Raw genomic sequence first — 15,996 nt, forward strand, 5'->3', positions numbered from 1 at the left:
CCTGTGTCAAGGGCTGACTTTCAATAGATCACAGTGAGGGAGCTGCTCTGCTATGTAGTAAACCCTGACCCAAAAGCAGGTAGTCTATGAATGGTTTAGCATGAGGGGCCGATGGGGGCAGCCTGGCCAGGGGGAGGGACTGCGAGCAGTTGGCCGGCCACGGGAGGTTGGCTGTGGAAGCGCACTGACCACCAGGGGGCAGCTCGAGCATTGAGCATCTGCCCCCTGGTGGTCAGTGCATGTCATAGTGACTGGTCAACCGGTCATTCCAGTCGTTTGGTCGTAATGGTTGCTTAACCCGTGGGAATAAAAATATATAAAAATATATATATAAAAATAAAAATATAATAATAATAAATATATAAGAATAAAATAATAATAATAATAAATATATAAGAATAAAAATAAAAATATATAAATATATATATATATATTTTTTAATTGACTTCAGAGAGGAAGGGAAAAGGAGATAGAAACATCAAAGATGAGAATCATTGATCAGTTGCCTCCCACACGTCCCCTACTGGGGATTGAGCCACAACCCAGGCATGTGCCCTGACCCGCAATCAAACTGTGACTTCCTGGTCCATTGGTTGACATGCAATCTCTGAGCCCCTCCAGCCAGGCCAGGTAGCCCTTCCCTACTGTCCCCATAGCTCAAGGGATGTGTAACACCCCCTCCCTTTAATTGCTCTGGCATAGACATAGCCATGTAGCCCCCCCCTGAAGTCCTCCATGGAGCCAGAGACCTGGGCTTTCCCCACTGTTCTTCCACTCACGCCACAGGCCAGCTGGTCCTGCAGCAAGGGGGATGCTACTTCAGGGGGGCTAGCCAGCCAGTGGCAGTACAGATCGCTATCAGGGGCTTCCTAAGGATCAGGAGGTCTCAAAGCCTCGGGAGCAGGCACACTGGAGCAGAGCATGCACAGAGAGGGGCTGCTGGCCCAGGGTACTGCAAACTACCCAAACTCCGAGTTTTAAAGCACACTTGAGCCTTCAATTCACTGGTAATCAGAAAAAGTTGTTGGAACACAGGACTGAATCCTTGAAGTCCTAGGGCAGCGGTTCTCAACCCTTGCACAGGGGTCGCCTAAGACCATCAGAAAACGCATATATAATTACATATTGTTTTTGTGATTAATCACTATTTTAATTATGTTCAATTTGTAACAATGAAATTGGGGGTCACCACAACATGAGGAACTATATTAAAGGTTGCGGCATTAGGAAGGTTGAGAACCACTGGTCTAGGGCCTATGGATGATATGGCAGGACAGAGAGGCAGCCATAGGCCTGGCCATGCACACTCACCCATGAGCCTGGCACACAGGGAACCGCTTCTCAGGCACGCTGTCCAGCATCTCCTGCATGCCACACACACAGTACTCCATGACCATATACGTGCAGTGCTAAGGAAACCACGGCCCAGCCCAGACCCCACCCAGGCAGAACCTGTCCCCAGGGATAGCTGGGAAGAAGGCCCTAGAAGGTGGTGGTGGGAGACCAGGGGCAGTTGGGACAGGAGACTAGAAGTGTCCTCTAGTCTCAGGTCAGGAGTGGGGTATAGGGGGGAGGCTGCAGGGCCAGACAGCCCAGGGTCAGGCAGAAATTCCCCACCCCTAAGCTGGGTCTCTACCGAGGGGAGTCTTGAGACATGGACAGAGAGAAGCCACATGCTGGGAACCCTGTCACTGCACCTGTGAGTCTGTGATGGGCACTTGTGGAAGGACACTGACCCCTCAGAGGGAGCCTGGGCCCTCATGAGCCTGCTTCTGGGAGCGGGAGTCAGCCAGGGCCGCACATTTTGGAGAGAGCCTGTGCCCCTCAACGAAAGGCAAAGGCCAAGGACACTGTGTATTCCAGAAGGACACTCTGGCCCCAGAAGGCAAGGCCCAAATGCCAGAGGTAGGGGGTGTGCCAGCCACGGGGCTGCTAAATGAGGGGTCACCCAGACTGGGCCAGGAAGTGTCTTCTTTCCAGACCCAGTACTCCCATTTGGGCCATGGAGCGACAGGAGGACACCAGATAGTTCCGGAATAACTGGGAAGACAGACACACAGGTGTCATGGCCCAGGTCCCCCACCACAATCCCGAAGGATATATCTTCTGCTTCTCCTCATTGTAAAGCACGTCCACTAGCTGGATGACGTTTTTGTGCCGCAACCTCCGCAGTAGCTGAATCTCCCTGGAGAGAGGACAGAGCATCAGCCAAACCCTCTGTGTGGTGGGATGCAGAACTTGCCCTTGGGTGCCATGCAGAGGACACACCAGCTCTGAGGTGCCAGGAAAACGGGGAGGCTCTGCCACTGCCCCTTCCACTGAGCCAGTCTGCACAGGGACAGCGGGTGGGGCCTGAACAGGGACAGCACAATCAGGACACTTGTTACCCATTATAACTGAAGATGAACAATTTGTTTTACAAGAGACCACACACAAGGGAGAGCAGAGCAAGGGTGGCATGAGCACCTAGTATGCAGAGCTGTGCTTATGGTGCATCTCCAGAGATGGGGTTGTCATACAGAAAGGCTAGGCCAGCCGTGGGCAAACTACGGCCCGCGGGCCGGATCCGGCCGTTTGAAATGAATAAAACTAAAAAAAAAAAAAAGACCGTACCCTTTTATGTAATGATGTTTACTTTGAATTTATATTAGTTCACACAAACACTCCATCCATGCTTTTGTTCCGGCCCTCCGGTCCAGTTTAAGAACCCATTGTGGCCCTCGAGTCAAAAAGTTTGCCCACCCCTGGGCTAGGCCATGCCCACCCCTTGCTGTCTCCTAAGGAGTCCCTTCTTCTCCCAGCACTCTAAAGTCCTGCAAGAAGGACAACCCCACCAGCCCTCCTAGAATGGACATCAACGCGCCACTGCCAACCTGGCACCAACCCCACCCGTTGGCTTGTGACAAGGGCTGGGCACAGACCCTGTGCACAGTACTGCCTACTCTGCAAGTGACCTTCCATGCGTCTTGTCTCCAACAGCCTGAGCAGGAGAGGCCTGCGCAGCTGGGGCACTGGGGGTCAGGAAGTGGTAAGTAGCCCCTCAGAAGGTTGAAGTTACTGGGTGACATAGCAATTCTGCTCCAGTTATGTACCCAGAACTGCAGACATGCACACAGAAGCCTGCATGGGCACACTCATGGCAGCACCACACAGAGGCCCCAAAGTAAAAACCACCATGTGTCCATCCAGAGGACATGGGCCCTTGGGCACATGTAGGGGAGCCGACAGTGGAGCTCCACGTGCCTGACTGCCCAAAAACACTTTTCCTTTTTTCAAATATATTTTTATTGATTTCAGAGAGAGGAAGGGATAAAGAGGGATAGAAACATCAATGATGAGAGAGAATCATGATCAACTGCTTCCTGCACGCCCCCTCTGCAGGCTCAATCCTCCAGCTTCCACTGGGGATTGAGCCCCAAACCCAGGCATGTACCCTGACTGAGAATCGAACCGTGACCTCCTGGTTCATGGGTCAATGCTCAATCACTGAGCCACGCCGACTGGGCCAGAAACACCTTTCCAAATGAGGCACAGATAGCCCACAACAGTATGTGACTGCATTGGGAGTGGGAACCCTGGCTGCTAATTGTGGGCTCTGGAGTGCATACCCCAAGTCCTCACTGATGAGGATCAGCTCCACAGATCTGCAGCCCTGCATCTGGAGACCACTTGGGGCCCATCTCCTGCACTGTGCCCCCCTCTGCTCACGAGTAGGACAAATTCTGACAGAAATTGGCTGATGGCACCCTGTCCTCTGCAGTGAGACAGCTCAGTGCTCTTGTTGATGTCAATGAAGTGTGTTCTTAAAAAAAAGAGGCCCACTTGCTTAACTTAATGAGGCTGACCCACTGGGGTGCGGTGGGATGAGTGTGGGAGAGTATTTGTTCATTTGTTTGTCCAGTAACTGGATCAAAGCACTCCATATAAACATGTAAGTCCCATGACTCACATCAGGAAAGAACTGACACAGTCAGTTTCACAGAGATGGGAAAGTGGGAACCTTGTGCCCCCAGCAGCAGGAGCACTTGTGTGGATGGTGCCTCAGGTGAGGTAACTGGAGACACGCCATTAGCATGGCTTGAGCTGCCTACAAAAGAAATAGCATGTAGGTGGCAGCCACTGAAACCATCACTCAGTGACCTCGAGGGCACAGAGGAGCTTCTATCACTGTCTCTATATTGTCAACTTCTACACGCTGCCTCTCTGGCCAGAAAATGAGAATAATATTTAAAGAAAAAGGAAAGTCCAAGTGCCCAGCCAGGATGTAGGAAGTGATGGAGAGGAAGCAGTGCCTTCCAGGTCAGGAAGGCTTGCCTCTGCTCCTTGGAAACCTGCCCGTGGGCAATGCCCAAGCGAAGTAGATTGTTCAGTGACTGATGAACACAAGAGAAACTGAAGAGCCACCTCCACACTCAACCTGAAACACACGGGAACGGGCAAGGGAGACAAGGCTAGGACACATAGCCACTGCTCAGAACCACCTCATCTCACTCCCCTCCAAATGGATGCAGGGCAGGCCCAGGGCTAATGGCGGCTTTGACAGAGGGACACTGAGCAAGATCCCCTCACCTCCTGGTCCTTTTGCTGACACTTCTAAACACAGGGCAAAGGGCCCTCAAAAGTGGGAGAAGGAACAAAATAAGGGGAAATTCACTAAAAGTGCAGTTCAACACAAACACCTGCACATAGACGTTCACAGCAACAGGATTTATAATAGACACTAGATGGAAACAACTCAAATGCCCATCAAAATAAATAAACAGAATGTGACACACCCACAAACTGGGATATTAATTACTCAGTCATAAAAAGGAGTGAAGTGCTGACACTCCCTAAAACATGGATGGACCTTGAAAACACGAAACTCAGTAAGAGAAGCCAGACACAAAAGGCCACACAGTATATAATTCCATTTATGTGAACTGCCCAGAAAAGGCAAAACCAGAGACAAAAAGTGGGTTAGTAGTTGCCAGAGGCTGGGGGAGGGTAGGGGTAGGGGTGGGGGGTGGGGAACTGCTGATGGGGAAGGGTTTCTTTTGGGATGATGAAATGTTCTGAAATAGGTAGTGGTAAAGGTTTCACAATCTGTGAAAGTACTAAATGACACTGAATTACACATTAGCTAGGTGAGTTTTATGCTACAAAAATTGTCTCTCAATAAAGCTGTTAAAAAAAATAAATGACAACCTCTGGTCAGTGTTCTCAGTGGTTAGAGAGTCAACCCACGCACCAAAGGGTTTCGGGTTCAATTCCCAGTCAAGGGCACATTCCTGGGTTGCAGGTTTGATCCCTCCTCCTGGTCAGTCAGTCAGGGCATGTGCGGGAAGGCAACCAATTGATGTGTCTCTCCCACTCTTGCTAAAAAAATCAATGCAAAAAATATCCTTGGGTAAGGATTAACCAAAAATATAAGTAAAATAAAATAAATGATAGTTCAGCCACAGGTGGATGTGAGATAAAGGGAAAGTCGACTATGATTCCCCACATACTCACAGGCGAAGAGCCAGAATTCTAACATGGACGTTGGCCCATGCCTCATGCTCCTACTGCATCTCAGAAATCAGGGAAAGACCAGGCAAACAGGGAGGCCCCCAGGACGTTCGGTGCAGGTGAGCCTCGGCAGGTGACTGTGCCCTCTTGCTGTTGCTCTGGCAGCCGGACAGTGTGGCCTCACAGCGGAATCCTTCCCAATACCAAGGAGGATAGGCATCCCAGCAGGTGCTGGGACCTTGTAGAGGCCACTCGGGACAGGAATGAAAGCCAACAAAGTCCAAGGCTCTGGTCCTCAATGCGCTAAATCACAACCATTTACCATCCAGATCCAAGTACCTGCCAATCACTGCAAGGAAGTCCCAGCCTTGTCAGGCCCAGCAAGGACACCAGCTTCTGCTCCCAGAGCCATCACTACTCTGCTGAGGATCTGGCCACACAGGGGCCGGCCAGCCAAGGGAAAAGAAACAGCCTGTGTGGCCAAGCACATCTTACTGTCACTTCCCTAACACACACAGCAGACACATGTCAGAAACCATACTCAATAGAGCAGGGGTCCTCAAACTGCGGCCTGCGGGCCACATGCGGCCCGCCGAAAACATTTATCCGGCCCGCCGGGTGTTTTTGCCGCCGCTGTGTGCATAGGAATTTGTTCATAATTTTTTTTTAAAACTACAGTCCGGCCCTCCAATGGTCTGAGGGACAGTGAACTGGCCCCCTGTTTAAAAAGTTTGAGGACCCTGAAGTAGAGGATAAGTTGTAATGCGACACTGAGCTGTGGCGGACCAGTAGTCTGCACACCGCTTATCAAACTCACCCACCCTTCTTCTGATCCAGAAACTCCGTTTCTGGTGATGTGCCCTTCATACCCTTGAGCTTGTCACGCAACATGGCACAAAGTAACTCATCAACACAGCAGAAACGTCCACAGCACAGGGGGGACCAGACTCAGCCAGTATGAACAGAGACCCACCGTGGGACAGAAAGGTGGACTGGCTGGGGCTGCAGGGCAGACCACGCCAAGACTTTGGTACTAAGCAGGAGTGAAACTGTTTCATGTTTCTAAACATGAAAACAAAACAAAAAACACACATAAAGACCACACTCTGATGACATGTGAGTATTCTCTCAAGTCATCTGTGCGGTTGTAGTGGGGGTTTCCCTCAGCCGTGATAAGGGCCTGCCTAGCTGGACCTCCTCATCACCTGCACCCCAGAGTGTGCCCACCTGGTAGGGAACTGTCTATACCCAAAAAGAGGGAGCAGGGGTGACCCCCCCCCCCGCCCCCGCCCCGACACCTTCTTTTGGGCTTGATCTGTGCAGTTCTACTGCCTATTGGAAACACAAGTACATTCAACTTATTGTTTAAAAGTGATCCTTAGGGGAATTTTATTTTTTATTAAAATTTGCTTGGCTAAGGTAAGAAAACAAATAAAAAAGGAAGTGGAGCAAGATACATCAATATTAAGATTACAAGACAAAAAGAACAACAACAAAAAAGAAAAAGAAAAAAAGATTACAAGAAATTTTTCATTTTTACTTGATGCTTTTTTGAACTTTGCTTTTTATAAGAACAAGCAAGGGGACACGTACAGACCCACAGCAGCCTTCCTAGAGAAAGCCCATGAAGGAGAGAAGGGCATTCTGATCTGTCCCACCACTTGGGCAAACATTGTTCTTTCAGAAAAAAGCTTTGATCCAACTGAGGCTTGTCTGGAAGGTTCTGGACACTCCTCTAAGAGCAGTGACTGCAGTCGAGTTTATTAAACCTCTCACAGACAAAGGAGCCTTTTTCCCTTGCAGTGGGCTAGCTGGCAGCAAGGGAGCCCAGCTCTCCAGGCCAGGGAGCTGACAACTGTCCCCTCAGGACCAGGGACCTGCATGGGGTAGGCCCACCCAATCTCCTCTTGTGGAATTGGAACAGCAGAGCAGAGGCTTAAGAAAGGAGGTGCAGCCCTAGCCGGTTTAGCTCAGTGGATAGAGTGTCGGCCTGTGGACTGAAGGGTCCCAGGTTCGATGCTGGTCAAGGGCATGTACCTTGGTTACCGGCACATCCCCAGTAGGGGGTGTGCAGGAGGCAGCTGATCGATGTTTTTAACTCTCTATCCCTCTCCCTTCCTCTCTGTAAAAAAGTCAATAAAATATATTTTAAAAAAAAGAAAAAAGAAAGGAAGGAGGTGCAGCTGCAAAACCAGTTTCTAATCCCAGCTGCAAAACCAGGTGGATAGGACAGCTCTGAGCCAGCCCAGCACTCCAAGGCAAAACTCATAAAGGGGAGCCTCTGCACGCAGGTCCAGGCCTGAGTTGATGAAACTGAGCGCTGCTCAGTGCCTGCTACTGACATCTTATGCTAATTGCCAGGCTGGCTGAGGACCACCAACCACTGGCCACTCTGGCCTGCTTCCCCTCCAGTTCTTCCCACAGACACTTCAGAAACCAGCTCCATGCAACCCCTACACTACATGCCCACATGTCTCCATACGCTCTTGGGACTTCAGCTGATCCTTCAGGAAACCAGGAGCAGGATGCCAGCGCCCTGCGGTCCTCCAGCTGGGTTCTGGTCATTTGTGTCTCTAGTGGAGCATGAGGGAGCTCTCGAGTGCCCTCTAACTTAACCTTGGCGTGTGGAAACTGCATCTCCTGAAAGGGTGCCTTATCACAGGTACATTACACCTTAGCAAAAGAGGGGCCCCTGTCTACCCTGACATGCCCTCCATCACGGTGGGGGAGTGTAGACCTTCTGGGACCTGCTAACCCTGCTACCACCAGTCAGTGCCCTAATCTACATACACCAAGGCCCCCTATGGCTAGCAGGGTGGGCTTGGTGGATGACTAGCCAGACAGATCAATTGGTGCTGGAACCCAGCCACTGGGAAGGGACTCTGGGAACCCCTCCTACCTCGGGCTGCTGCTCCCGAGAGGCTGGGGCCTGGGGTGCACAGCAGCAGAACATCAAGTGGCCAGCACCAGAACACGTCGATGGACCAATGCCGATTCCATCCGGAGGGCTCAGCCAGGCGGGAAGAGACCAGAGCCCGTTCCAGGACAGATGGGATTTGATGCCTAAGAGGAGCCAGGAGGACAAGGACAACACTGGAGAGCAGGAGGGAGATCCATTTCCAGGGAAGCATTCCAAATGCAGGAACTCACTGCCCTCAACCTGCAGTAGTAGCAATCCGGCTGCCCGAGGGCCACACTGTCCCCACAAGCTTCTAATGAGAAAACATGACTTAGGGCCAGCAGTCCAGTGGGAGTTTCTAACTTGAGAGTAAGGCTTCACTTGACCCTCAGGAGGGCGTCTGCTTTTGGGGCCTGAGTCTCCCCAAGGACACACCATGGCTCCTGCACAACCCCCACCTCACAGATGAGAGACTGGTACAGAGAACTGACCAACTGGCCCTAAGGTGCCCAGCCACACCTTCTCCCAGTGTCTTCAAGGATGGGCTGTAAAAAGGCCTCACCAAAACACAACCTACCTTGCCCACTGCCCCACTCACCTCGCAAGTGGCTCAAAGAATACCAGGCACTAACAAGGAGCCCTGTCAGTCCAACCCCAGTTCTCTACTCCACCCCCCTTTCCACTCCCCCAGGTGTTCCAGAGCAAGTGAAAACAGCCCAGCTCTCCTGCCAGTGGGAAGGAGGGAGGTGAAAGCCCACCCAGTGAGTGGCACTTCCAGGACAGGACTGGCCTGGCCAGCCTGCTTGCCTGCTTGCGGACCAGACAGGCCAAGGTCACAGTAAGTCCTGCTGCCTGGCATGTTAGATAAACCTCTTCTGGGAATCTGGAGGCTGGGAGGGGCGTGGGTGTGGGTAGGGCAGGGTTCCACCCCCGGCAGCAATAAGGAGGGACACCCCCCATCCTGAAACTAGAAGAGGAAGGAGACAGAGCCCCCACCGCCCTTGGGGGACTTTTGATAGCAGATCTGAGCACCTCCAGGATTCCTAGGGGGCAGATTGCGCAGAAGAAATTTATGTAAAAAGTTCACCGGGACACAAGCAATTCCCCTCTGGGGGTCACTGGGCCTGCAGTCAGGGATATCTAGTGACATCCAGGCCAGCAGGAAGGGACAAGTACCCCCTGCTGACTGATAAGCCGGTGCAAACAATTATTTTTGGCAACTACAGGGTTCCCCTCCAACAGGATAAACAAATCGCATTTCGCCTGGCGCTGGTACCATACTGGCTGCTCACTAAGCAGAAAAACTGATGGCCTCCCAGGCGTTTCCGGGCAGAAACTCTCAGGGCCAAACAAACACTGGCTGGCTTCACCGGGCACCTAAGTTCTTTGGACAGCTGGCAGAGCCAGGAAAAGAGGGACGTGCCCCTACGGAGGACAACTCTGACACTGTCACCTAAGAGCCAAAGGCACCAGAACCCAGCTACAACAAGCTAGCCCGACTTCCTGAAAGTACTTAAGCACCTTTCCAACGACACTTTCTCTGGCAAGGGGATGCAGGAACAGCTGGTCACCTCAGGTTAGGAAGGAAGGAAGGGAGGGAGGGAGGGAGGGAGGGAGGGAGGGAGGGAGGGAGGGAGGGGAGAAGGAATGAAAAGGAAGGAGGGAGTAGGGGAAGGAAGGAAGGAAGGAAGGGAGGAAGGGAGGGAGGGAGGAGAGAAGGAATGAAAAGGAAGGAGGGAGTAGGGGAAGGAAGGAAGGAAGGACACTGGCGGGCCTGGGGACATCCAAAGCTGCACAGGTCAGAAAGCCCACACTTACTTCTTCACGTTGGCTTCCCCATTGGGGATCCTCCGCAACTTCTTCTTCTTGAGGATTTTGACGGCTCTCCTGCACAACGTCTCCGAGTCCAGCACCTCCTTCACTTTGCCGTAGGACCCCTCCCCCAGCAGGTCCCCCATCAGGTACTTGCCAATGAGCTTGGCGCGCTTGCGGCGGGGCTGGTAGATGACCTCGGTGGAATCGATGCGGTGGATGAACGTGTCCATTCCCACCGACATCAGCTCGCCCTCTGTAAACATGCCCAGTTGCTGCGGGTCTGCCACATCCATCCTGGACCCAAGGTCTCCGACTCGCGCCGCCGGCAGTACCTTATCCCCTTTATGGATGCCCGGGTGAGCGGTCCTTCTTCTTGTCCCCCCCGCCCCCGCCCCAAATTCCCTTCTCAAAAAAAAAAAAAAAAAAGTCAACAAAACCCCAAAAGAAAAACCCTTCTTCGAAAAGAAACGATTGTACTAAACGTGAGTTCAAGAGGCGCGATGGTCCGAGGCCCGGACTCCCAACGGTGCGCAGCGCCGCAAGTTTCAATGCGACCCGGCCTGGCAGCTCCGGGTCGGGCCGGCGTGTCCTCGGGGGCCCAGGGGAGGCCGGTGGGGTTGCGAAGTGCTAGGTCATCCTCCAGGGACTTTAGACCCTCCGGCAAACATGGACGCGGCCGAGCCAAGTCTTCTCCGGGCCGTCCATTACCAGCGGGCCGTGGCGCGCGCCCGTAGCCCCAGCAGGCCCCGGAGCCCCCAAAGCTGGGCAGATGAGCTTCGCTGGGGGCCGGGCGTCTCCGGCGGGCTCGTGGTCCTAGGGTCCGGAGAAGTGGCAGGTGCCTATCCGGCTCGGTCCGCTGCCGCCGGCCCCGGGCAGGTATCGGGGATCGGGAAGCCACCTGGAGCACTCCCGCCGCAAGAAGCAACTTCCGTGGGAACCGGCCTCCAGGGCGCCCCCAAACCGGCCTGGGACCCACAAGCGGCCTCGCGGGCGCCCCCCACCCCAAACGGCAGCCCGCGCTCGCTCTCCGACCCGAACGCTGTCCGCCGCGGCCCTCGAAGCGCAGGGGGACCGTAGAACTCCGGGCAGGCGAAGCGGCGCAGGCCACAGGCCCCGGGGCCGGGGGTACCCGATGCAGCCGGGGACCGGGCAGCGCGTCCCCCGCCGCGGCCGCCCCAAGCGTGCAGCAGGAGGGGCGGCGCGGGGACCCAGCCCATGCAAGGCGGCCGCGGTGCCACCCGGCCCCGCCGCCGCCTGCACTCCCGCCTCACTCGCGAGCGCCCCGGGCCGCCTCCCGCTTCCGCACCCGACACGCCGCCGCCATCTTGTTTACCTCCCGCCCCCGCCCTGAGCCGCCGCGCCGCCGCGGACCCGCCCCTCGCGACGCCGACGTGCCCGCCCGTTGGCCCAGACGGCACTCCCCGCCCCGCCCCGCCCCAGCCGTCTATTGGGCCGTTTGGACCCGGGCGGGCGGCCGAGCAGGGATAGGTTCGCGCTCGGCTCCGCCTCAAGGGTGGATACTGCTTGATCATTGGTCCGCAGAGGCACCCCCTTGGGGCGGGGCGAAAAGTGGACGTGGGGAAGTGAGGCTGCAGCGACGACCTCGTAGGGGTTTGGACCTGTGGTTGGAGGTTGGGGATGCTAACCGGCTCCCCGAAACATCCGTGAGGCGGGAGTAATCTTCGCGGGCTAGGACGCGGCTCGGGGACTCAGCAGGGTGCCTCCCAGCCCCCCCCCCTGGGACTTTTCTCCAGACGAGGTCAAGGGTCAAAAAAAGCCCACCTTTTCAGGTCTCCAGCTGCCGCAGTGAGAGATGCTGCCGCTGTGTCTGCCCACCTGCAATGGATGGTGTGAGGAACTGCTCCAGCTTCCTGATCAAGAGGAACAATCTGACGTACAGCATCGAACCCAATAATCTGTAGGCCCGCAGCTCCGTTCGCTACAACGGGCTGATTTACTGCAAGAGGGTGGGCGTGGAGCCGGCAGCCAACGGCAAAGGTGTGTTGGTCGTCAAGAAGCGGAGATCCGGCCAACGAAAGCCGGCTACCTCCTACTTGTAAGAACGCCCGGGCAGTATCCAGCACTTGATCCGCAAGAACAAGTACCTCCCGGAACTGCGCATGGCCGCCATCCGCAGGGCCAGCGCCCGCCTGAGCAGTCAGAAGCCCGAGAAGGTGAAGAGGAAGCGGGCCCGCCCCACCAAGAGCTCCTGAGCACCCTCCTCCCCCCAAAGCAATAAAGGTATTAGCCAACTTTCCTAATTGGGGGTGGGGGGTGGGGGTCGCCTAAAGTGGTCAATTCAAGGCAGACCTTGATTCTGGGCCTGTTTCCTCCTCTACAGGGTGGAGACTTCATCCAGATTGATATTTCATGACCAGGCTTATCTCAAGGGTAGAAAGAATGAAGCATAGCTGGGGTCCTGTTTCCATAAAATAAAATGGGGGCTATATATTCATATCTGCAAATGCACAGAAAAAATTTCTGGAAGGATACTATCCTCCAATTCCCTACCAGAGGGTGAGAGAGGTGAGCAGGTTGGTCTCGGCCCTAAAGGAATTCAGGAATGAAAAAGAAGACAGCTGCTGCAGCGAAGTGCTTTGGTTGAAAAAGGTTGACTGAATACAGTTGTTGAAGCTGCAAATAACTCCCTTGTACCAGGCCCCTCATTTCTACTTTTCTGCTTTTTAGCATTAGATTGTTTGGCCAGAACAAACTGTCTGTGTGAAGCTCCTGATTCACAAGTCAAAAAGTAAAGATGTTGGAAGCTGACACATCAGGTTTGGGGTCCAGGCTGGGCCTTCTGAGTTCATGACACTTGAATTTCCTTAAAACTGCAAAATTGACTGTGCCCATGTATATATTGTTGGGGACAATCCTTGACTTTCATCAGAATCTTTTTAAATTAATTTATTTTAAAATTAAATTTACATCAGATTCCCCAAGGACCCATATAAAGGGATTTATTGGTGGCCTGGCCCAAGTGGCTTAGTGATTGGAGCGGCCTATACAAGGAAGGATCAAGGGTTTGATACCCAGTCAAGGGCACTTACCTGGATTGCAGGTTTCCATCTCTGCCCCCATGGGTCAGGGCTCCTGCTTTCTCTCTCACATTGATGTTTTTCTCCCTCCCTCCCTCTAAAAAAATCAATGGAAAAACTATCCTTGAGTGAGGATTAGCAAGAAACACACACAAAACATATGAGGAGGCCCTAGCCGGTTTGGCTCAGTGGATAGAGCGTCAGCCTGCAGACTCAAGGGTCCCAGATTCGATTCCGGTCAAGGGCATGTACCTTGGTTGCGGGCACATCCCCAGTGGGGAGTGTGCAGGAGGCAGCTGATCGATGTTTCTCTCTCATCGATGTTTCTAACTCTCTTTCCCTCTCCCTTCCTCTCTGTAAAAAATCAATAAAATATATTTAAAAAAAAATATGAGGGGGATTAGTTTGGCTTTGGGGAGAGGAGGGGGCACAAGGGGCACCAGTATACCAGCAAGTCCAAATAAAAACATGCTGATAGGCCCAAACTCCTTTTTAAAAAAAATGTACTTTTTTAATTGATTTCAGAGATGAGAGAGAATCATTGATTGGCTGCCTCCTGTGTACCACCTGACCAGGAATAGAACCATAGAACCATGACCTCCTGATTCATAGGTTAATGCTCAACCATTGTGCAACACCAGCCAGGCCCCAAACTCCTTTTGAGAAGGAAATAAAAAAGATCAGAGCACAAACCAAGGAAACAGGGAAATTAATGAAGCAAAAAATTAATTTTTGAAGAGATCCAAAAAAATTTATAAAACTAGATTAGCTAGATTAGGCGCTCCCCCCCCCCCCCCAAAAGACCAATATCAGGAATGAAAGAAAGCATATCAGTCACCACAGACCCTACCGATATTAAACAGATTAAATACTAGGGACAATTCTATGCCCATAGATTTAACATCCTACTTGAAATGCACCAACCCCTTAAAAGACACTAAAATGAAAGCTCCCTCAAGAAGAAATACATATCTGCATAGTCATATTTATTAAAGAAATCTGTAGTGAAAAACCTTTCAACAAAGACTTGTCCACAAAAGTACTCCCTCACCAACTAGGGAAACAAAATACTTCTATGGAAATAAAGACTTCACATCTTTAGTTTGATTGGTCAGAATAGAGCCACTCTTAATTTGTCAGTGAATATGCAAATAAGGATAAACTTAGGCAGCTCTGATTGGACAGGGAAAGTCTAAGTCCTATTGGTCAAATTTGGGTCCTAGGAGCTCTCTTATAAAGGTGAGTTACCTTGGAAGCCTAGTCTGCAGCTTTTTCCTTATAGGGCGCTTGAGAAATAGGCCCCTATAAACAATGGATGGTAGACTCTGGTTATGAATTTGGGCCCAGTTAACCACAAAGATCCTTGGCAGTGGGTCAACACAAAAGGCTCAGATGGTTTCATTAGTGAATTTCAACCAAACATTCAGGAAGAAATAACATCAGTTCTAAAAAAAATATTTCCTAGATAATAGAAGAGGAGAGAACACTACCCAACTCAATTCCTTTATGTAACTTCTATTTTTTTTAAGACAAATACCATATGATTTCACTTTAAAAAAATTTTTTTTTTTTTTTTTTTTTTTTTTTTGCTTGCCGAAACCGGTTTGGCTCAGTGGATGGAGCGTCGGCCTGCGGACTGAAGGGTCCCAGGTTCGATTCTGGTCAAGGGCATGTGCCTGGGTTGCGGGCACATCCCCAGTGGGAGATGTGCAGGAGGCAGCTGATTGATGTTTCTCTCTCATCGATGTTTCTAACTCTCTATCTCTCTCCCTTCCTCTCTGTAAAAAATCAATAAAATATATTTTAAAAAAATAATAATTTTTTTTATTGATTTTTTACAGAGAGGAAGGGAGAGGGATAGAGAGTTAGAAACATCGATGAGAAACATCGATCAGCTGCCTCCTGCACACCCGCTACTGGGAATGTGCCCGCAACCAAAGTATATGCCCTTGACCAGAATCGAACCTGGGACCCTTCAGTCCGCAGGCCAACGCTCTATCCACTGAGCCAAACTGGCCAGGACTTCTTTTTTTTTGATGGCATATGACCAAACTTTTTGGAATCTGGGGGTGTCTTTGACAATCTTGGCATCTATAGGTCCTGCTTTCCTTCACAGAGCCCAGACTCCTCTCTTGATATGCAGAACATATGAAGGGACTTAGGAAATATTAGGTGACCATTGCAGAAGGTCCTTGAAGGTGAAATCTCTGCTCATTTCTTTACCCATTTCTTTACCCATTTTTCTTGTCTATGGCATTAGACTGGGATCTCTGGGGCTGAGTCTTGGTCAGTGCTGTGCCCTCAGCAATGAGAGCTGTGAAGTCCAGTACAGCGGCCACTGGCCACCCATGACTAGTAAGCTCTTGTAATGTGACTGCCCAAATTGAGATATGCTGTGAATGTAACTGTACACTAGATTTTAAAGGAAATATGTTATTGAAATTAACTATAGCTGCCCTGGCCAGTGTGGTTCAGTTGGTTGGAGCATTGTCCCGTACACCAAAAGGTGGTGGGTTCAATTCCTGGTCAGGGCACATAACCAGGTTGCAGGTTTAACCCTTTGCGGTCGTTTGTCTACTCTCAGCCACCAAAGCTTTTTTACCGTTCTGGTTGTATGTCTGCTCTCAGCCACCACAGCAAGGAACCGTACGAATCTTAACTCTATTCATTCCTGTATCATAATTTCTCTGAATGCTCCTAAGTGTCTAAGCGACCTTGTCACGAACCAAAACATTGCCCCGACAAATCGGAGAT

At 51.7% G+C, this 15,996-nt stretch overlaps 1 protein-coding gene across 5 annotated transcripts in view; it reads right to left on the reverse strand.

The window, feature by feature from the left end:
• The window catches only part of STK11 (serine/threonine kinase 11), an 18,918-nt gene extending 8,287 nt beyond the window's left edge, over window positions 1-10,631 (reverse strand). For 4 of the 5 annotated variants that reach the window (XM_036315643.1, XM_036315647.1, XM_036315646.1 and 1 more), the window contains exons 1-3: window positions 10,208-10,631; window positions 2,102-2,185; window positions 1,312-1,401 (exon numbers count right to left, since the gene is read on the reverse strand). In XM_036315643.1, coding sequence (XP_036171536.1) covers window positions 1,312-1,401; window positions 2,102-2,185; window positions 10,208-10,497 — 464 coding nt within the window. In that variant the 5' untranslated portion in view covers window positions 10,498-10,631. The remainder of the gene's footprint in view (window positions 1-1,311; window positions 1,402-2,101; window positions 2,186-10,207) is intronic. The other variant, XM_036315645.1, reaches the window with a different exon arrangement.
• Between the last annotated feature and the right edge of the window lie 5,365 nt (window positions 10,632-15,996).

Source organism: Myotis myotis, unplaced genomic scaffold (genome assembly GCF_014108235.1).
Source record: "Myotis myotis isolate mMyoMyo1 unplaced genomic scaffold, mMyoMyo1.p scaffold_m19_p_6, whole genome shotgun sequence".
Classification (NCBI taxonomy): domain Eukaryota; kingdom Metazoa; phylum Chordata; class Mammalia; order Chiroptera; family Vespertilionidae; genus Myotis; species Myotis myotis.